This window comes from Electrona antarctica (genome assembly GCF_951216825.1).
Source record: "Electrona antarctica genome assembly, chromosome: 20".
Classification (NCBI taxonomy): domain Eukaryota; kingdom Metazoa; phylum Chordata; class Actinopteri; order Myctophiformes; family Myctophidae; genus Electrona; species Electrona antarctica.
In genome coordinates, this window is record NC_136801.1 from 13,652,654 (window position 1) to 13,676,919 (window position 24,266).

General features: G+C 42.2%; 1 protein-coding gene across 1 annotated transcript; it reads right to left on the reverse strand.

Annotated features, from left to right (window-relative positions):
• Positions 1 to 97: 97 nt before the first annotated feature.
• On the reverse strand, positions 98 to 5,899 carry LOC306912867 (uncharacterized protein; the record flags this gene model as incomplete). The annotated part of the gene is made up of 8 exons (XM_079489322.1): positions 98 to 748; positions 905 to 1,034; positions 1,148 to 1,251; positions 2,394 to 2,545; positions 3,105 to 3,266; positions 4,630 to 4,710; positions 5,347 to 5,463; positions 5,770 to 5,899. 7 exons carry the CDS (start codon positions 5,897 to 5,899, stop codon positions 908 to 910), a joined length of 873 nt encoding a protein of 290 aa, XP_079345448.1. The 3' UTR covers positions 98 to 748; positions 905 to 907.
• Positions 5,900 to 24,266: the final 18,367 nt, after the last annotated feature.

Sequence of the window (24,266 nt, forward strand, 5' to 3'; positions counted from 1 at the left end):
ACAAATGTCTTTTTTTCCTCAGTTCACATTAGTTTTGTTCAGTTTCAGCATACAGTTTGTATTGATTGATTGAAAAATGTATTAACAGTTTGCAGAATTACAGTACATTTCAAGCACAAACTCAATACAAAGGCTGTTAACTGAGTGGACGACCCAATTAAGCATTACACTTGTTTCCAATAGGGTCCACAATGTTCAATTCATCAAAAACATTTAGAGACGTACAAATAGACACTTCTATATAGACAAAGGACAGAACAGGAATTCATCATAAAGGAGGTAAAAAGGGAAAAGAAACATATACAGTGAGGGGAAAAAAAGGGGTGGGCGGTGGGGGGGATTCACGTTTAGCTCCGTTCATTTGTTTGTTTTCCTTGGAGGAGCTGCGTTGGGTCCCCAAGTTGGCTCCGTGGCCGTACCTTGAGTTGGCTGTGTGGCCGTGACCATCTCTTGTGTTGGGTCCCCAAGTCGGCTCAGTGGCCGTACCTTGAGTTGGCTGTGTGGCCGCGACAGTCTCTTGTGTTGTCCTTGCGTCCGTGTTTATAGGTCCATCCACCCATATAAACAATATTTAAAAAATATATATACATTATTTACATTTAAAAAAGAAATATACAAATTTAAAAAAACTATTCCAAATTTTTTCAGCCGTATCAGATTACTCTGTAGGGCGGTCAGGCAGTCCACTTCAGAACACCAGCCGGCCAGCACCTCCTGCTGCATCTTCCTGAGGAGAGGCTCCGGAGCCCTGGAAGTCACACAGGTCATCATTATTACATAATCGTCTCATCCAAATTATTTGAGATAATCTCAACTATTTTGCATAATCGTCATCGTTTCCAGCCAGGTTGAAAAAGGTTCATACAAATATAGTGTTTTAACCAAAAATTATCACATACTCTACCTTTTAAGATCTCTCACAGATCCAGTGTCGTTCATTATCACATTGCACATTATTCCACCCTCCTTCATCAAAGTAGTAGTGGGATGTACAGTTTGCATCGCCGTCAACAGGATATTCATTCTGCCAGTACCTGCAGAGTAAACAGCATTTTTACTTTTTATTATATTGAACTTTTTATTTTTAACCACATCCATCACATACAGTGACTTTGATAGAATTTCAATAGAAAGACAAATGTCTCACAGTGTTGTCAGCGGTGTTCCATCCACCCACGTCCAATTGCTCCCATTCCTTCTCAGACCGATCCATGCCTCTACACCTTCATAGCCCAATCCGTTGATGAATTCCTGATAGGGATTCAAATTATTGATGAATTAATTAATTGATTGATTAATTGATTAATCGGTTAGTTGATAAGGAGCGTTTATTTTGTATTTAATGTCCCCCAATAATGTCTAACATAAAAATCTACATTTTGCTGATATACAGAAAGAATACAAAGGGCATATTATATTCCTTAATCAAATATTTATTTGACTATTGAGATACAGGTCAGGGGCGTAACTAGCGAGAAACAGACAACGTAATTGTTTTGTGGCCCAGTGGCATTTGGGGTCCACGGCCGCCCACCCGTGCCGTGGGGGGGCGGTGCGGGTGCTGTCCTGGCCTGCGCTGACTAGCCTGCGTGGGGACCTAATGAAGTCTAGTTATGCCGCTGATACAGGGCCACTCAAAAATAGCAGATATACAAGCTCACAGCACGTCACTTCATGCCGCACTGCAAGCTTGTACATTTTTTGAAAAATCCTGGAAAGTGTGAGAACGTTTGTAGTAGTGTAGCTGTAGTTTTAAACTACAGCATATCTCTTCTCCGACGCCATGTCATTGGTGGTGAAATGTTGACGGTCAGTATTTGTTTAAAGACAGGGTGAAATGGTTAATATGGGCATTTTATTTTGAAGTTTCAGCCTCAAACGCCAGTTCTGAATGCTCTGAACCAATCAGAGCTATGGGACGTACCTCCATCTCATGCACGGACACACGCACGCACATGCAGTGTGTTTGTTTACAAAGTGACAGAGAGACATGCAGCAAAGTTCATGGCTTAGTTCTACCCTATAATGTTTTCAGATACATATTTTAGCGTGATGATTACGTTTAAAACAAGTAATACACTGTATGGATGTCATCTTGAATGAGATTAAAAACAGAGTATTTCTGTAATCAAAACCACCTGTTTGAAGGACGATGCAGCAATAAGAATCAAACGGGTGAGCTTCATTATTAATGGCTTTTTTTTATGTGAGCCTCGACACGTCATCACGCAGCACGTTTTCAAAAAGTAATAAAAATTAGATTTTTGGCATTCACTGTTAGGTATGCCCATATGATGACCACGGATGTGGTCTAAAAGTGTGAAAAACATTTTACATTCCACTAGGTCTTTACAGTGTAGAGGGTTTGCACGCACGCACGCACGCACACACACCTGTTCTTCTTTACTGTTAACGATGACCAGATCTGCTCCCGTCTCCAGACATCGTTTTCTACTCCTCTGCCAGGTTTCTTGTTCCGTAGTCTTCTTAAATATGTAGTAACAGCTGTCTCCGTACTTCTTCCATCCATCGGCACATGTTTTTTCTAAATAAAACAGAGAGACAGAGAGAGAGAGAGACAGACATAATAGCAGGATATTTAATGTATGTCTACAAACTGCCATCCTTCCCACATTAGGGTCCAAACACCAACCAGCAATGATGAGGGTTTACTAACATTTAGTTTTTACCACTACGGTACATCACTGACAATAACTAAATCAACAACAATACACAGATTCATTCTCTGACATGTCTAGCATTGATATCTTTAGACATCAAGGATCATCATAACCTATCATTATTAAGCAAGACTCCTTAGACTAGTACAGAATGCAGATTTTATATTCCTTTCTAGATATTATCTAGTAATCGATCCAGTATCTATTTTAAATCATTAAATCGTTGTTAAAATATATCATTACACCCCTACTAGATAACTATAATTGAACCAAAGGAAACTGAAGGAACACAATCACTCCACTGGTGTACTGCATAAACTTACAAACTACTTTCTGGCCTTGACAATAATGAAAATAATTAAAATGAAATGGAATGCCAACGACGTTCACTACATATAGTTGAAGTACTGTATAGGGTTTAACCTGCGACTTGCACGTTGATTTCACTTTTGCTCAGGGTGAGGTAGTTGGTCGCCGAGGTCAGGTTCTTGTCGACTGGAGAATCTGCAGCCGAGGTCAGGTTCTTGTCGACTGGAGAATCTGCAGCCGAGGTCAGGTTCTTGTCGACTGAAGAATCTGCAGAACCTGCAAAGGACAAAAAGGCTCATGTAATATTGATAAGCATCGTTGTTGCTTCCGATCATCACGATGAGGTCAAGCATACATAGGACGTGTGTACAAGTCCTAGCGCATCCTCAATGTTATCAGGCGAGAGAAGAATATTCTGAATTTGTTCCTTTTTTTTTATTTTTTTGTGAGCCTCTAAGGCCACCGTACGCTTCGCCTTCATATTAGCATCTCGTTCACTAGCCTGTTAGCGCGGCAGAAAGAATGCCTCGTATCTGCTCTCCGTGGTTTTGATCTGATGGATATACTAGCGCTTCATTTCTACTCCTCATCCGCCTCTCGTTCAAAATATGAACGCTTTTTGGATCATTTATCGTATAAATGAAATTGAGAGCAAGGTAAGCTAGCAAAATATTTCTCCGTTTTTTTCCGGATTATTTCCGGGGGGGCCATGTCTTTCCGGCACCCCAGAGAATCCCGGCGCTGATTGTGTTAAGGCACAGTCACAAGTACAGGCCCAGTACGGATGGCCGACCAAGGTTCAAGCGGGTCGTAGGGCATCTGCAACACTGAGCAGCAGTGGCGCTCGCCAGTCAGCAGGGACTCGCCATTCCTCTGGCGGTGGCGGAAGCCATGTGGCGACCCACACCTTCTCCTGGTGGTCCCACGGTTGGAGGTGGCTCAGGATAGGCAGGTGAATAGACAGACCAGACGGATGGGCTGGCAGATTGGAGGATCACAAACCCAACCTTAATGGGCTGGGGAGGCATGGCATGACAGACTGGGCGCTAGGAGCTAGCAGGCCAGTGACTAGCAATCCGGGAAACAGGCTGCATGGGCGGCTGGTGTGAGCATTCAAGGAGGAACTGACTGAGGAGGTGGGCCAGCGGGATACTACCAATGTTCTTGCATTAATAAAAGAAAATCGCACTTGTGTGAAGTGAGGGGTGCTTTTATCATCATACATCATATTCCGTGCTCAGCCAATCAAATTATCGCTATGGGGTACACGCATTGATCAGCCAATCAAATCATCGCTATGGGGTACACACAAACACATAAAGCTGGGCTTTTTTATGACCAAACCTGCCTACTGATGATGTTACTGGTAGGTGGGTTTCTGAACTGTCCACAGCCCTCGTCTGAGACACAGACCAAGTAGCCAACATTGGTACCATATTATAATGAGCACTATTGAGGACCAATTATATGAAGATAGGTTGAAAGAGAGAGAGAGAGAGAGGATAGATAGATAGATAGATAGATAGATAGATAGATAGATAGATAGATAGATAGATAGATAGATAGATAGATAGATAGATAGATAGATAGATAGATAGATAGAGAATGATGTGGTAGTTCTGTGCCATGGAATACTCACGTAATGTAATGGCCAGGACTATGCTGATCCCAATCAGCAGACACACTAGAGTGACTCCTTTTAGCCATTTAGAGCAACGTCCTGTAACAGAAAGTACAGCTATGCCACTAGGTCTGCAGTGACAGAGAGAAAACGCAAGATGAAGAGTCTAAAAGCCTGCTAGCTACACCCAAACAGACTGTTTGCAGACAGTGTGTAACCTGACTCCGCCAGATGGGGCAGCAGAGAGTACACTGGGTTCCCCCCTCCTGCTCCCATCTGGGAACTCTCAGGCAGACTTGATGCCCGGCCACAAAACGGCCTGGCCAATCAGCAGCAGCTAGAGGCGGGATCAAGGCAGCACTGTATGCCTTGATCCCGCCTCTAGCTGCCCAGATGGGAGCAGGAGGGGGGAACCCAGTGTACTCTCTGCTGCCCCATCTGGCGGAGTCAGGTTAGACATAATGCTTCACAAGCTGATTTGAATCTGAGGTGGAGTTCTTCCTTGGCCTACTGGGCGGGCGGGCGGACAGATGGACAGACAGAAGTATAATAGAGTATATATAAATATATCCTACTTTGAACATTCCCTCAGAAACAATACACACATCAAAGTAATAATACTTTGTACACGTGTTACACATAAATCTGAATATTTACCTGAAGGAAAGACAATACGTTGTTTTGTACCACTTTGAAAAAGAGAAAACGAACGATTCACATTATTATCAGACTCACCATTCAGTAGACTCGTCGGTACTATATCCTCCTGTGGTTCAGGAGTAATGTTGACCTCCTCTGTGTCGCCCCTCTGTCCTCTTTCTTCATCCATCTGTCCCACTGTAATTGTCATGTCTGGCATCCGCATGGCATATTTTGACATCAAGGATGAGAGGCTTTAATAGTAGTAGTAATGAATAGTACATATCACAATGCTGCTACACCCCTCTCTGAGCTAAGGGGTCATTGGCCTGAAAAACATTGAAGACCCTTGGCCTAAAACATTTATCTCAAAACATTGTATTTATACAAAATAGAACTACTACTACTACTGCTGATTCTACAACTAAACTAGTCTCAAACTTTTGTTTTTAAGCAAACACATTGTACGGAGATAACAACACTTTGGCAACAATTCACATTTTTATCAGATCATCTCACCGTCAGTCTTTCCTCCTACTGCATCCTCCTGTGGGACAGATTCATAGCCATGCACTCTCCCCAACTCCAAGTTGTCCACCACTCTCCCATCCAGGTCCAGTGTCCCCACGTTGTCCAGATCTTTCCCCATCCCTCCAACTGTCCTGCCTTGTGAAGTCTGGAATGATGCTATAAATATCTGTACGACATCATATGTCGTACACATACGAGGATCATATGAGAGGCTTGACAAGAAAATAATTACATGATTACTATAACTAAAATTGAACTGCAGCTAAATTAAGTAGTTTATTTTTTGTTTCATTCATCACTCCCAGTGGGTGTTTTCACCATCACCTCTCCTCTCCCATGCATCAGATTGATGAAAAATATCAATCATCGAAAAATAATGGAAAGGAAAAATACATCTACAAGAGTCTAAATCTTAGGCTAGGGGGGGTCCTTGAAATGAACATGGTTGAAAATCACTGCTAGAGCTATAGAAATCGTAATTATCTGGGGTCTTTTGTTTATCATTTTAAATGGGGGTCATGCAGGCTAATGACCCGAGTGTCATTTTGGGGGTCCTTATAACGTTTGGGAAGTCCACTGGTGTACTGGTGTATTGCACCCTGATACTATAACTATGAGAAATGGCGGATCAAAATGCTTTTGATTTAACAAAGATACGGATACTGATACGGGCCCGTACATAAGCAAAAACTGTTTAAATTTTAAATCAGATTTCAAATAGAAAAACACATGGCGATGCCAAAATTACTGTCGTCTGTCGTGTCGTTTTTGTAAACGGGGTTATGGTGTCGAGGGTACCGAGACGACTCGCCCCTTTTCCAACTCGCCCTCGCGAAAAGTCCTGACATGTAAAGGACATGGCAAATTTGTTTCTTAAAGTTTACTTTTTTTAAATAAAAACTACTTTTTTATTAATTGTACGTACCCACAGCGTGGGTAGTAATGCATTCAAGGTATTCTGCATTTATTAAGTTTATAGCCTCACCGTTGCTGATCCAGGCTGAGTACGCCGGCAAAAAAGACCATATGACGGATTGGTCACATTTACCCTGTTGGCTCTTCCTGATATTATGATAATGAGATGATGATACGGATTACAGGGATTATTACAGGTCCAACTCGGAGGCTCGCAGGGTGACGAATCTGACGATCCACCCACGGACGAAACCCAGTGTAAGTGTTGCCATGTCTGCTTATTATAAGCGGCACTTTGGCTTGTTTTTCTGTAGAGTTGAGGTTGTGCTTCACGATTCCCGGCCGGGTGTCACACTTGTAGATTTGGGCTTGTGTTCATAGAACCGTTTGCTCGTTTCTCTCGTGAAATCTGGCAACACCGATGAGCTTTCACTGTTTACTAACATTGAGAATACACGCACGTGACGTACATGCGTGTATTCTCAAATCTCAATATTCATTCAACCTCCTCTTGTGTTTGATTGATTGATTGATTGAAGAATTTATTAACAGTTTGCAGAATTACAGTAGCCTGACACTCAGCCTGAATTTATTTTTTTAATGGGCGTGGCTAGCGATTCAGGGGCTGGAGCCAGGCTAGAATAGGCCTATCTCACAGCCCGTTTTTCACGCCCACTTCCGGTAAATAGTGGTGACTTTAACATGGGCATTTACACGTTTTTTTCTCTGGAGAATCTAAGTACATTTTCTAATGTAAAAATGTGACAGACCAATATTATTATGAAGCAAACAAGATGGTAAATCAGGTCGAGCAGATAGAACAAACCTTACCTTGAGAAAACAAAAGTTGTAGACTTCTTAAATAACCTCTGTTAACATGTAGCGTCTATGGAGTGACGTCACGCTATCACCACTAACCCCGAAAGGGGGCGTATTTAGGGGGGCGGGGAAATTCTGTGAGATAGGCTTATTACAGTACATTTCAAGCACAAACTCAATACAAAGGCTGTTAACTGTGAGTGGACGACCCAATTAAGCATTACACTTGTTTCCAATAGGGTCCACCATGTTCAAATCATCAAAACATTTAGAGACGTACAAATAGACACTTCTATAGACAGAACAGGAATTCATCATAAAGGAGGTAAAAAGGGAAAAGAAATATATACAGTGGGGGGAAAAAAGGGGGGGGCGGGGGGGGGATTCAGATTTTACGGGGGCCAGTTTCGAATTGCAGCCATCCGTAGGTGCCCTTTGAGAGCGGTTTTGAAGGAGTCAAGGGATTCGCATGTCTTAATGACAGTTGGTAGGGCGTTCCACATTTTGGTGGCATAGGAGCGAAAAGAATTTAGTCCCTTGTTTGTGCCGAATCTGGGTTGTACATGGTTCGTTGCACTCCCTCTGGTGTTGTGGGTGTGGACTTCGTTAACATTAAGGAAGTATCTAGACAGGTACATGGGTATCTTGGTGGTGTATCGAATCTTGTGGACCAGACCCATTGCAAGATGCTGTACTCTGTCGTCGACCCTAAGCCATTCCAGCCTGTCGAAGTGGGCAGGGGTGAGGTGGGTTCGGGGGGCTAGATCAAGTAGGAGCCTGACCAGTTTGTTTTGGGAAGTCTGGAGCCTGGTTTTAAGGGCCTTTGAGGTGCTGTGGTACCAGGAGGTGCATGCATAGTCAAAGAAACCCTGTACAAGGGCTCCTGTTAAGGTCTTCAAGGTGTTTTTGTTGACCAGTGAGGAGATCCTGTAGAGGAATCTTGTTCTATGGTTGACTTTTTTGATTACGTTGGTGGCCATTTTATCACCGGAAAGATTAGCCTCCAGGATGGAACCTAGGTAGGTAATTTCATCTTTACGTGTGATAACATTGTCACCCACTCTAACCAAGAAGCCATTTGCCTTGCTGAGATTACTAATAGAGCCAAAGAGAATGGATTCAGTTTTTCCCAGGTGTAAAGATAGTTTGTAGTGTGTTGGCTGGCAGCCTGGCAGTGGTGGGTGGTGACGCACGCACGCACGCACGCACGCACGCACGCACGCACGCACGCACGCACGCACGCACGCACACACACACACACACACACACACACACACACACACACACACACACACACACACACACACACACACAATTTTACACACGGAAATGCATTAAAGATATATTAACCCTTAGAAGGTGAAAGACGCCAATTGGCGTCTTCATCAGAATTCCGTAAATGATCAATGACGCCAATTGGCGTCTTCAGAGTTTTTGATTAATCTAAACATATTAATATGCTCCGAAGCGCTGTTTAAATTCCTGAGCTTATATTCCAACTACATTACCCAGAAAACCCGTGTCACGTGACACACGTGTACGTGTTGCCATTGGAAGCTGGTCCCACCCCCTGTAAACAGTGGGGGCAGAGGGAGTCTTCATAGTTTATTGTTTTGCCGTCTCGCCCGAGCGATTTTCTAGCAGAAAAAGTTGAAAGCAGTACTATTTATTTGAGCGAGTTTTGTGGTAGTAGTATTGATCCATACGCGTCCCAGTCGCCTTCTCCAGGCGGAGTAGCCCTGGTCCAGTGCTTACAGCGAGACTCGCTGCTCCCTCCCTCCTTTTTTCATTGTCTCCCCATCGTCGTCCGATGAGCTATACCGGGAAACCATTGAAGAAGACGATCAACCCGGAATGTTTTGAGGTAATCTTATTGTAGAAAATGCCCTTCTATAGTGATCAGAAATCATAAGATGATCGCTACAAATAGATGCTTGGATAATTACTACTACTAGTCAGATCATGACGCCAGAATGACTCACCACGATGGCCCCCAGCCATTAGCCAGCACCAAAGGTGCTGGCTAATGGGGGGGTTGGTGCATTGGTGCTGGCTAATGGCTGGAGGGGGGGTTGGTGTCGATCGGTTGGTTGGTGCAGTACAAATGTATCGTAGCAGGCATGCACGCATGGCAGTACAAGTATTTTATATTGTAGCGTGCCTTATAGGCGATCTGATCTTTAGAGTAATGTTCGCTCCTTTTATTTACTGTCTACAAAGACGGAGAACAAACATGCATCGTTTACTGAAGCAACGCGTGGTTATGACTTTGCTACAAGGATCGGAGGGGGGACGGGGAGTGAAGCTAACAGTAGCGTATTATATAAGATCTGTATGACGTTTCATTGACGTCTGAGCTTGCATGATAATCGCATTCATTGTATATTGTATACAATCATGATTGTACATTGTTTAGTGTGTCTCCGTGTGATGATGATGATGACGATGATGTCAGATATCCTACGTTGGGGGGGGGGGGGGGGGGCCCAACTGGCTATTGGCCGGGCTGACTACAGCTAAATGTTTATTTTTATATATTTAGAACTGGCATCAGATGAGGAGGAGGAGGAGGATGATGATGATGATGATGATGATGATGATGATGATGAAGACGAAGAGTCAAGACTGCGATGGAGTTCTCCGACACTGAACCGGATGCATTCATTCATTTCAGTTGTTGTTTTTTTTAAATTTAGCCTACACACACACCGTCAAGAACAACTGGAATGCAGTGGTTTGGGGACACTGGGGAGTTTGGGGACAACTGTTTTGTATGTAGGCCTATTTATTTTCTGTAATATTTATTATAATTGTATTATGTTAGTAGTCATAAAAAATAAAATACGCTTTTACAATGAGTTAGACCTGTCATGGCTATTTTGTTCACTATTCTGAGGTTTATGGTTTGACTAAGCGAGTTTCAACTGTGATTTACTCTGTAACGGTAGATGGTAAGAACCCAATTTTTTGTTATAATACAGTATACATTCAAGTCTATATTTTGATACATATCATGGGCACAAAGTCATATCAAAACAATGTCCTTGGATGTGTTTTTTATCAAAACTGTTTCTTCACAACAGGTTTTTGAGATACATGCATGAATAGACAAGGTACTGGTAAGACTATGTAAACATGGTATATATCAAAATGTGCGTTAGAATGTCTAATTTTACCCCAAAAAAGAATTGAGTTTATATGATGTTCCATTTCAGAGCTAGGGGGACTTTTAGCTGGATAGGTCAGATTGATCATGACTGACCATGCTATTTATAGATGGCAAAATATCTACAGTGGTACATGTGAGAAACTTTTTATTTTATTTTAATTGAACTAGACAACTCACCCTTTAAAATGAGATATTGCATGGCTATGTACGCCCAGCAGAAAAAAAGTTATTTAGAAAATAAAACTTCAACCGGGCATAACTTTTTTTGTTGTCCTAGAAACACTACCCAGTGTAAATGCAGGCTCTTTTAAATGGCTTCCAACACAAAAACTAAACATTTTATCAACTCAGTTCATTTTTTTCCTGGAAGCAGACAAGCCAAGCTTTCTCTGAAGGTCTTTCGTTGTCACACATTCACAACAGAGAATTTTCAATAAATCATTCAAAAACGCCATTCTGCCATAGAGAAGTCTAAAAACTATATAGAAATCCTTGAAACTCTCAAAGAGTTAAGAGTTACATTTTCCAAATCTTGGCATGTGTTTTCAAGGTACAATAGGCATGTCACTCAGTAGGCCTACTCTATGGGTATAAGTAACATGAGTCTCTGCCATGGCGGTGATTGATGGCGCCATATAATTATGACAGCTGCCAATTAAAGCAGAGACTCGGACGCCACAATACTTTGCCAGCCTTTATGCCTCCTTTTTGGGCATCCCAAGTTGTTGGAACGGAACCCTCCAACAACCAGTAACCTCTGGGCTAGGGTCAAATGTGCAGACTATGAGGCTATCTCAAATACAGACACTTCTCTGGACTCTTCATCATGCAACCACAACAATATCTGGTGCATTAGCTGTCAGAGATGTAATGGTGTCTGGGTTATCACAGAGTTGGAACGGATGGACGGAATGACACAGGAAGTTTGTACATCTCACTGAGGATGCATGATATTTTGATATGTCAATGTTGATATGTCCTTTGAATTTGCTATGATTTGCTATGAGTTCCACTATTTTATCATGGCATGCTATGTACATTCCTTTGTATGCATAATAGGCATTCAAGAGATGTGGCAGTGTTTCAGTGATCTGTTCTGTGGTGCAAAAAATGATGGGCCTGAGTGCTGGGGAACCAGATGGAAAAATTGAGTCTGGTGGGAAGGACTTGTAGTCTTGCTTTGATTGATTGATTGATTGAAGTATTAAACAGTTTGCAGAATTACAGTACATTTCAAGCACAACTCAATACAAAAACTGTTAACTGTGAGTGGACGACACCATAAAGTATTATACTTGTTTACAAGAGGGGAGGTCCACCATTTTCAATTCATCATAACATTTAGAGACGTACAAATATACCCATCTTCCCTATTATATATATGCTGATCACTCTGTCTCACACGCATTCATTAAGAACACTGCACTCAAGGTCATCATCACATTCACACTTAAACAAGATTCCTATATAGGATCTCCTCACTGGTCAACAAAAACACTTGAAGACCCTAACATCAGCCCTCGTACAAGGTTTCTTCGACTATGCATGCACCTCTCGGTACCACAGCACCTCAAAGGCCCTTAAAACAAGACTCCAGACTTCCCAAAACAAACTGGTCAGGCTACTACTGGGCCTCACCCCCCGAACCCACCTCACCCCTGCCCACTTTGACAGGCTGGAATGGCTTAGGGTTGACGACAGAGTACAGCATCTTGCAATGGGTCTGATGTGAATCCCTTGACTCCTTCAAAACCGCTCTCAAAGGGCACCTACGGACGGCTGCAATTCGAAACTGGCCCCCGTAAAATCTGAATCCCCCACCCACCCCATTTTCCCCTCAATATGTTTTTCCCCCTTTTTACCTCCTTTATGATGATTTCCTATTTTTGGCTATATAGAATTGCAAGTTTCCCTTGGAGTTTTAGTCCAGTCCAGTGTTGTTGTTGGCAGTTGCTTACTGTATGCAAGGCTGAAGCTCAGAGGGAACCGGGCTTTTGCAGTGGCAGCTCCCAAGCTCTGGAATGAGCTGCCTCTGCACATAAGACAAGCCCCCACCCTGCAGGTGTTTAAATCACGCCTCAAGACGTATCTTTATTCTTTGGCATTTCCAAGCATAGTATGAGCTGTTTCTGATGTTGAAAGTGACACTGTGTATGTTGTTTGTTTTTTAAATGGATTTGTGATTTTTGTTATTTTATTGTAAAGCACTTTGGTACAGCTTTGTTGTTATTTAAATCTGCTATATAAATAAAGATGGTATGGTATGGTATGGTATGGTATGGTATGGTATGGTATGGTATGGTATGGTATGGTATGGTATGGTATGGTATGTTGGTGTGCATCCATGAGGACCCGTCTGGCACCTGTAGCTGTTAGCAGGTGACTCTGTGTCCAGCATAGGTGACCGTTGCCCTGGATGAGGGGGTCAGTTAAAATGTCCTCTGAGTTAGACCGCACCCACTCCAGGGACACTCCAGTGCGGACTGCGGACACAGAGGTCATTTAGGTCTGGCCAGTCCGACCAAACCCCAAAGTCAGTCGAGTTTCCCGCTGCTTCCTCCTGAAGCCAAGAAAGTGTGGCTCTAACTCCCTAGCCTAGTCAGTGGGACCTTGGACCTTACGCCTCCTTAGGTCCAGGAACAAGGAGGATCGAGCCAGCTCCTTAACATCCTTGTCAGACCGTCTGGGGAAACAAATTCGTTTTTTTGCAAATGACATTGCAGCTCAACTAATAATATTTTCCTTTGTCTTATGTTATATGATCATCCCCAAGACTCCCTCAAATTGCAATATACTTAATTACTATATGTCCGCTTGTCCACTAGATGGGGCTGTGTACCTCCATGACCAATGCAGATAGCCAACACCAGTGTCATCATAGCATGACATGCAAGTAAGCAGTGGAGGAAAGTAACTAAGTACATTTACTCAAGTACTGTTCTAGCCTGGCATCGCCAGACTAATATCACTGCGTATAACTTTGGTGTGTGGAAGATTTATTTCCAAGGGGCAGTTACAAACAGATTTCAACGTCACTCATAGCAATAAAGTTCGTATACTGGGCTCTGATTGGTCACCCACAACTCTGGGGTGAGCGAAATGTAATTCAAACTGTGTGCCAGACCAATCTCCACAAGGATTATTTTTCCTGTGGCATTCGTCTGGTTTCCATGCTAGTATAGGTAGGCCTACTGTACTGTACTGTACTGTACTGTACTGCACTGTACTGTACTGTACTGTACTGTACTGTACTGTACTGTACTGTACTGCAGTTTTGAGATATTTGTACTTTACTTTCCAATTTACAATACTTCTACTCACTTTACATATCGGGTCCAAACATACTTTTACCTAAACTACTTTTACTCCACTACATTTATTTGAAAACTTTAGTTACTAGTTACTTTGTAGATATTGATTATTATTACAAAGTATAAGCTACGTTAATTACTTAGCATATATACTGTATAGAGGCCAATGCAACACTTTTTTACAAAGCCTTCTAAATAAGTAGTTCTCAAACTTTTTCCTGCCAAGGAACCCCCAAAATGATCCTATAGGATTTTGTATAATGGAATTTCTACTAAAAACAAGATAAAGAATAAACTGTTCTCTAGGCTACTTATCACGCATCGACACTAATCCTTGTTTCAAACTGTAGAGCAGAGAATAACTGAGGGGCTGATAAAGCGACATGGAGGATTTCTCCTCGTGACATTGAAACCAGCACTAATGAATTGATCTCAGTGTTTCACGCTCCAGTAATTGCTGGGCACAGAATAGATGGAGAGACACCGAGGCAGGCCTCTCCTATCAATGTCTACTGACTCATTAGCCACAGCTTCGATTTCTTCACAAAAACCCTTTGAAGTTGCACCGTCGCTAACCTTTCCTGCAGGTGGTATGTATGCGTCATATGGGGCGACTCACACGGTCGCAACAGATTGATGTATGCTTGTTGTATACAAAGGGTGTGATACATGCTTGCCCCAATGCATTTCCAATGGGAGTCACATGGTTTGACACATTTGTGTTGTATGAGGGGGGCAGTCGAAACACAGCCGAAAGCCATAAAACAGCTTGTAGTCCAAAATGTTGTATCAAACCATGTGACTTCCATTGGAAATGCATTGGGGCAGCCATGACTCTTACATCTTGCTTACATCTAGCATGCATCAATGTTGTATGCTAGATCGAAAGGTGTGAGTGAGGCCTATGGCAAAGGCCTCACTCACACGGTTGCAACAGATTGATGTATGCTTGTTGTATACAAAGGGTGTGACAGCTTGCCCCAATGCATTTCCAATGGGAGTCACATGGTTTGACACAACATTTGTGTTGTATGAGGGCGAGGGGCGCAGTCGAAACACAGCCGAAAGCCATACAACAGCTTGTAGTCCAAAATGTGGACTACAAACCATGTGACTTCCATTGGAAATGCATTGGGGCGGCCATGACACTCACAACATTCATACAACAAGCATGCATCAATGTTTTAATGGTCTGAGTGAGGCCAAAGAGTGGTGGAAGAAGTACTCAGATATTTTACTTAAATAAATGTAGCAATATACCCCATCCATCCCATCTTTAAGTATGTGCTATTGAGTAAAAGTACAAATAACGCATTGGCATCAAAATATACTTCAAGTACTAAAATGTTTGCAAAATGCTGCAATGCGCTGTGAGCTTGTAGATTGACAATTTCCATATATAAAACAGGCCTAAAGTGGTTAATGTAGGTCTTAGAATATAATTATTTACATCTGCAAAGTAACTAAAATGTTCAAATAATTGTAGTGGAGTAAAAGTATTGTGTTGCTTGTATGCGTATTGGGCTGCGTGCATGTGTGTGTGTGTGTGTGTGTGTGTGTGTGTGTGTGTGTGTGTGTGTGTGTGTGTGCATGCATGCGTGCGTGGGTCCTAAACGAGCATGTGAAGTAATTTCTCTTGACCCTCCTATAAGCAGAACATTGGGCAATCTTCTTTCTATTCATTCGCAGAGCAAGGAGCTGCTGCAGGCAATGATTTATTGAACGTAATTGCCACTTCTATTTAAGCCAAATAAATGAATCTGTGGAAGTCAAATGCCAGGGTCATGCATTATACACTTGATAAAAGGAGGGAGTGGCTATTGCTTCTAGAATTCTGGTTTCTCTCTGGTTTTCAAGACTTTAGAGATTAGATATGAATGTAGCTACTGCACTCTGTGCCCTGCTCTTCTGTTGTGATTTTGCCAGGGCATCAACGAGGAAATTAACTCAAAGCAGCCCCAGTGAGTAAGGAAACTATGTGAATAACAGGCACGTTACACACATAGACATCAAAGGAGGCTTGAAAGAATAATGTTAGAATTAAGTTTAGGGTTAGGCATAGTGTGGCCGGGCCGTGGCCCGGAGTTTGAGTTAAAGTACTGAATTCAATAGACCATTTAAATATTCACATCAACCTAACACTTAACAGATTCTAAATATGAATGAGACCGTAAAGAATGGGACAGCATCAAGGATTTAAAACAGAACACTAAAATGTAATCAATTACTCCAACTACAGAGGACCTACAGTGAGCAAAAGGGAAGCATGCAAGGAGGATGGAGTGCACAATATCAAAGTGTAAGGGGGGAGAGGAAGGGAGTACTGCTGTGAGCCTAACCACCCAGGTCACTGCACCTATCCTGCAGCAGAAGAGAGAAGAAGATTACAGTGTGTTCATAGCACTTAAGACGAATTTAAATATTAGATCTTTCTTTTGGGAAATACAATCATCACTGCAATGAAAATGTGGGAACTAGTACAATTAGGGCCACCAAATAATGAAGTTATTTATGAAGAAAACAAACTTAAATCAATATAAAACAAAACGTAACAGCAGTGGCAGTCAGGTCTACAAAGGAAACAAATACACATTAATAATACACTGTACAAGTGTACGAACATATCCATTATATAAAACAAATATGACATTTACCTCTGTCTGCATGACTATTGCACACACAATAGGGAGGCTCCACACAGGGGAGCAGAGTTACTAGGAGCCGTGCCTAAAGTGACAAACAAAGGTCAGTCTCAAGGGAAAATAATCAAATATACTGCACTTTCATATATACAATATTCACCATTGCACAGCCGGCAACCTGTCATTGCCTCTGCTGAAATTCATCATACCCTGAAGAAGGCAACCTGTTTGTCGAAACGTTGGTAAATAAAAAGTATTTTTGGCATCGGGACTACGAGTTGTGCGACCTTTCCTTTCTATTTTAAACTAAGCCTCTGCCTCTCTAACACTCTCTGCACGTCCCTGTTGAATATTCCATGCTTAATACTGTAGGTGTTGATTGATTGAATACTTTATTAGTCAGAAGTGTAAATTAAGACTAAAAGGATAACCCAAAAAGTCATGGGGGCATGTTTCCATTCTGGTCCTATGTAGGCCTATTCAATGAATCAACATAGCTTAAAGAATGGACACAATAATACCATGTCATGTACAAATGCAAAATAACTATGCGTACAAAGGAGAAAAAGGAAAAACGGCTGCAATGAATGACACCTTTTCATTGACCTGTGTTCTCCTGATAGTTGATGTAAAAAAATATCCCAGGCCAATTAATTGGTGTGTACAATGCACGTGTGTGCTTGGAAAGTGTCGTGAGCTACGTACTGAATGTCTCATATAAGAGAGCTGTGGATTTGAAAAATAATAAAGTGTGTTGTGCCACAATCTGTAGTAGCGAATTCTTCCTATAGTTGGCCTTCCAGTAGATCAGGTTTGCGTTCACTACTTCACTTGTATGGTGAAAAGAGTGAATAAAGGTTGAATTTCATATATGAAATTGCATCTATTCATAAGCTGTTAAAAACTAAACAAAAAAAAACAGATAAAGGGGTAACTATCCAAAGTATCCAGTTAATGGCAGTTACTGGTATGCCTATATATGCCCTGCCCATTCTGCAGAATTCCTTCATTGGAGAGGATTGTCCATGCATTCAGCATCAGGTCAATTTCGGTTGTGTTAAATGTGCTATATAAAGTTGATTGATTGATTGATTGATTGATTGATCAGTAGACTTGACCAGTTTAGTGGTGTCTTTAGGTCTCCCTAAACATATATCAATTAGATGACTGCAGTTGTTTCAGAACGCTGCTGCTCGAATCCTTACTAATACCAACTGGTGCACATCACTCCAGTTCTTAAATCCTTACACTGGCTCCCCTCCCTGTGTGTCAAAGAATGGAATTCAAAATACTACTGTTGGTTTTGGTTTATAAAGCTTTGAATGGTTTAGGGCCAAAATACATTTCTGATCTTGTGTTTACTGTGAACCATCCAGATCTCTCAGGTCATCTGGGAAAGGTCTGCTTTCTGTCCCAAGAACCAGAAATAATAGTGGGAAAGCACCATTAGTTTTTATGCACCACATTATCTGGAACAAAAACTGCAGGTCTGCTGCTACTACTATGTTCTAAAAAAAGAACTGTTTTATGTGTAATGTCTCTCTGAAAGATCGAAATAAACTATTCATTCATTCGAATTGCCTTGTTGTTCAAATGTGCAATACAAATAAAACGCCTTGCCTTCCTTGCCATTGCCAAATTCACTAATGCTGAGGGGGTATGACCGTACGAGGGTGGGGGTATGACGGGTATCGTATTCTATTCCTTCTCCATCGTACTGTACAGAAATGAATCCTATACCAGCAGAGTAATTTAAATCCAGGTGCTGCCTCAGCAGCTGGAGGAGGTTGGGGGTTTGCGTAGGAAAATGATACGTTTCATAGATCTTCAGGATTGCTGATGACTGCAGTTAAAATAGATGGAGACTCGTGTCAGGTTGGACAAAACACTTCCTTGGCATCATGCCCGCTGATTTCTATCAATGTCAGACAACTACAGTTTTGGTTTGAGTGACAATATAAACAAAAAACCCATTCTACTGCTCTGCTACCAAAATGTGGAATGAATGATCCATGATTAAAGGGTGTGTAAGCTCTCAAGGCAGATACAAATCACCACCCCCCCCCCCCCCCCTTCTTTACCGAATAGGTTCCCAGGATGTGTAACACTGGCTTCTTTCAAAATTGGCCACAATTAAGGGGAGGTAAATGTAAATTTCCCATCTCTTTTGTACATACAGCTATAGTGTTTTGTCATTTGTTGATGACATGTATTATTGTGTTAATTTTGTATGCTATGTTGATGAATTTAATACATACGACCACAATGGAAACAAGGCCCCAGAATGTTTTTGCGTATTATCCATTTAATTTTAAATGTCTCACTGTACCACGTGCTGTTTACATTTCGTACCCTAGTGGTCTGTTTGCACAGACTCAAATATTAGATAGGTAGGCCTATAGGTGTGGTTGAAAACCAACATAATTGATAAAAGAGATTTGTCAATGGATTCTGTTACTATTGGGTGTGCCAAATAACATATAAAGTTTTAAGAAAAACGAATAACTAGACAAGGCATAATTTTCAAGATGGCATCTATGATGGCTGCCGGGAGCTAAAATGCCTATAAACTTTAATATGTAAAAAATCATAACAAATATGCACTTGGTATACTTCTAGAATTTTGGCATGGTTTTAGATATGGGCATAAGGTTTTCAAAAACCATTGCAAACTAATTTGGCTCGCTCCCTATAGTGGTCGGTTTGCAATGAAACCAATATATGTCAGTAATATGGTTGAAACTAATTGATAAAAGATTAGAGATTTTTCTGATTGATTGATTCTGTTACTATTGGGTGTGCTAAATAGACCCACAAATAGTTCCAGACCACGTGGGTCCCTCTACTGTACCCTAGTCTACTGTACTGTACTGTCACTGTACTGTACTGGCACACCCGAAATCACCATATATACAGTTAATATGTGCGTGTGTGTACACAGCGCACAGGTGGTGAAAAACAACCATGCTGTTTTCGTGCTCAGACGCACCCACCCACCCAGCCACCCAGCCACTCAGCCAGCCACCCACACACATAGCTCCGTAAGGGAGTGGTTGCACCACTCAAAAATATATGCCTCATTGGCCGCTGCAGTTCGTTGGAGCGATGTGTGTTGAAGGAGGGGCGGAAGAATTTACACTGGGAGAGGAAGTACGCCGGAAGTGTGGAAGGTACGTCACGCTGCCACTCAAGTGATTACTGGCCAATCACAGGGCATCTTTTCCAGGACTTACAGACCCGAACATGCGCTCTGTGACGCACGCTCATGCTTCCGCGGGGCTTCGCAAGGAATCTCGGGAAAGTTTTGCCCTCCCTTGAGCACATACGCTCCAGAGCCGGAAAGGGCGTCTACGTTTATATGTCTATGCTTAAAATGCCTATGGTTTCATATCACAATATGCACCCTGAGTCCCTGACTCTGTTTGAGCACAGTGGGACAAAGACTTCATTAGTATGGTGGTGGTAACACCTGTGAAGGAAGTAAGGAAGAGGCCCAATGTCTTTACAAAATATGTTCACAGGGCCCATTAACATGGATTTTGGTGTGTGCCACCCCTGGGTGTGTAATGGAAAGGGTAGAAGAGCAGAATGGAGCTGCCTGAATACGTGGTTTCGAACTTGGAAAATGATCCATTGCTCATGCCAGTGTTACTGGGCCTGTGGCAAACAGATAGAGGGAATGAGGCTGAGGTAAAAAAAAAAACAAGATCAATTATGAGCCAGGCTCACTCTGAACAGTTGCAATATTTTATGATTAGGCTCTGACATTATGATGTAGTACGTTTTATCCATTCTTAATTGCAATGCATGACTGATCAGTATCTTGGTATTTATAAATAAACGCGAGGCGTGTTCAGCTCATCGCTTGTACTATTTATGTATTCTCTCATTGATCCCTTCCTTTGACCCCCCCCCCCCCCAACCCACACACACACGCGCGCGCGCGCGCGTGCGCACAGCTTTTCCCCTTTCTCTATTTTTGTCTCTCGCCTATCAATGGTGGGCTTCTCTTATTAATCAAGACAGTTGGCAGGTGAGCAGGAGGAATGAGCAGGGCTGCAGGAGGGAGGCGAGCATTTGAGCACGTGCATTGGCTGCGTGTGTGCATGTACAGAAGTGGTTGAGATAGAGAGGGAGCCAGCTGTTACTCAGAACCGGTATAGCCCACGGCTGGGTGAGCAGGGATAATTGCCGGTGCGGAGCCAGCCGGTTTCCATCTCCTTAATGTGAACCTGTGGCATAATGGAAAGTGTTCGTTCACCACAGAACGACACAGAGGTATTCAACATTTTTCAAATGTCTTTAAAAAATTGCAAATGTACTGTACAAGCTCACAGCGTGGCACAAAGTGACACATTGTGAGCTTGTAGAGCTGCTATTTTTGAATATATAGGCAATTATACCATTAAGATGCACTGAGGGCGAGAAACGACCTAGGTCGCATGCATGCATCCGCCTGGGTGACGGCAGACTGCTGGGCGAGTGCTGGCGCTTTGGCATGGGGGGTCAGATCAACATATAGAATGAATTCTGTACTGGCCATATATGGTGTCTATAGTGTACACTGTACAGGGTTTGATGAGGTCAGATCAACATATGGAATGTCAGAACAGGTCAGCTCCATATATGGAGATCTAAGGTTTGAGGTGGCAGCCGGGGCAGTGTCTTGAGTTTACAGACTTTGATGAGTTCACAGGTTCACAGGTGGAAGAGGTCTGGAAGGGAGAGATGAGCTAGCTAGGGAACCATGGCTGATATCAGGAGAGTCTCTGTTACATTTTGCTTGGCTGCAGTGATGAGATCTCGTCATCACGATATGATATATCCTACTGATAACAATCTGAGCACGGTCATCTCCCTGGCAGTGATACGAAACATTACACACACTATTGGTTCACCAACCTATGTGCCCGCCTCCCCTCCCCTCCCCCCGCTCCCTTCCCCCTCCCCTGTAGAACACAGCGGAACACTGACGACACCAAATTTGGAGCGGCACCTAATAGTGGCGCACTTATTGGTTAGCACTCCTATGCCATTTTTCCGGGCGCGTTCACCCAGGCTTTTTGAAAACATTAAGCCTGCGCTCCCCGGGCCTATACTGGTTTTGTGGTCTGGTCAGATTGACCTGACCTTAGTGACCTCTGTGGAAGAACCACATGTTAACGAAGTCCACACCCACAACACCAGAGGGAGTGCAACGAACCATGTACAACCCAGATTCGGCACAAACAAGGGACTAAATTATTTTCGCTCCTATGCCACCAAACAGTCATTAAGACATCCCTTGACTCCTTCAAAACCGCTCTCAAAGGGCACCTACGGACGGCTGCAATTCGAAACTGGCCCCCGTAAAATCTGAATCCACCATTTATGCGTTTTTTGCAATATGAACATAAATAAAAGTATTGAAGTGTGTGTACGCAATATTCATTGTTTCCTGGGCATCTATAAAGTGTATAATTGTCCAGTGGTAAAAGTGCACAGATAGTCTTTCATCCAGTGGGTTAAAAGGAGCACAGCAGGCCTGCAGGCTTCGATCACTGTTAATTAATTACACCAAGACATTGATTTTCAACTGAATCCCTATCCCCTAGGTGTGAGGAAGTGGAAGAATTGAAACGAAATACTTCCACGTGAGTTGACTGCTGGAAGATGCTTTCACTGGGAAGGAAAGTTAAACATTAGGAAGGAAGCAAGCCCAAATAAGGAACTACACTTTTAGAACAAGCCCAAAAGACCACAATATTTACAAGCGACTTTACAGACTGGATGAGCATTGGTTTTAAGTCTGGCAACAGTCAGATCAGTGCTGTATGTATAGCAATTAGGAGCACTGCTATGCGACCTGTTGTGAGCTTGTAGATAATGCTATATTTCCAACTATAACTTTAACTAATTATTAACTAATTATTTTTTACAGTATTTATTATGTTCTTAAAAGAACATAATAAATGGCCATTTCCTTATTACTGCAGCCAGGTTGATATTGAGAAACTGGAAGAGCTCTGCTACGCCAGAGATCACAGACTGGACCCAACTTATGACGGAAACTGCATCCTTCGAATACTCAATTGCCAGGAGGAACAATGTCAAAGGGAAGTTCCATGAAATATGGGACTACTTTTATTTGTATATTAAAGGATGGTTGCATTAACAATTTGTAATTGGTAATACATTACGGATATAATCACTATTGTCAACAACAGAATGTGGAGGGGTGTTGTCCATTGGGGTTTTTCTTTTTTGACTGCTATAGTTGTTTTGTTTTTTTGTTTGTTTTTCTTGTCTCTTTCTTTTGTGTAAGTCATGTGTATTTTGTATGCTTTATTGTAAAATCAATAAAAAACTTTGATGAAAAAAAAAAAAATGCATTAAAACTCAAAACATTTTTGAAAAACCTCTCCTCTCCTCTGCAATGACGGAAAGATAATCCATTTCTCACTTGAAGTCTGAGAAGTCAATGACCCTAATATGGATCTGTGTGGTATGAGATATGAGTTCCGTCTCCCAGGACCATGTGCAGCCCCTCAAACTGACAGCTGACTGACAGAGGTTAACTGCCAAAGAGGACTGCGACGACCGGTTCCGAGGTGTAAGGCGTCCGGACCCTCTCTCTCGGACCCCTCGTTCCGACATCTACAGGAGTGGTAGATTAAAATGGGTGCGTGATGCCCGGGGCAGCGGGGTCGGTAGACAGAGGCCACTTCTGGCTGAAAATGAAGTGTTATTCCTACAATTCCATGCACTCCTGGAAGTGTGTGCATGGCTCCTTATTGTAGAAGGACATGACAGACATGATAGTGTCATATACAGCAATCTATTTATGTGTGTGCACAATGAAAAGACAGCAGATATGAAGGCTACAGTATGTATGAAGAAAATCACACTTGTGTGAAGTGAGGGGCGCTCTTATCATCATACAGTACAGCATCATACATCACATTCCGTGCTCAGCCAGTCAAATCATCACAAATTCATTCAAGTCATTCCGGCCAATCACTTTTGGCGTCTTAACTTTTCTGCCCTCACTTTTATCCTCAATATGTACTTTTTGAGATATTGTTATTATTATAGCACTTATGACGTAAATCGTTTGTCAGCCATGTCTATGGACCTTGAAGATATTACAATGTTTGTTTAGAGCATTTTAAGAGCACTTTAGAGCAAGCCAAGTCTATGGACTTTAATGTTTGTTTACACTTAGAGCACTTTAGAGTGAGCCAAGTCTATATGGACTTTAATGTCTGTTTAGGACACTAAATGATGACGTAAGACATCATGTGGCCGATATAAATACAGTTCACACGTTCATACTTTTCTTAACTCTTGACCTAGAACCATTTTTAAAACTATGTTTTTATAGTTATGGTTACAGTTATAGTGCTCAGTGTGAATGGCCCTTAACTCTGATCATTCACTTTTATCACTGGTTGGAATAGGTTTTATCCATGCTTCTGGCCAGACTGATTTATTGCACTTATTTCATTCTGGAACAGAAACAGAAAACAAAACACTGCAATGAGAAAACAAACAAACAAAAGAAGTTGTGGGATATTCAATACAATATCAATACAGACAGTGGTGGAAAAAGTACTCAAATGTTTTACTTAAGTAAAAGTATCAATTCTG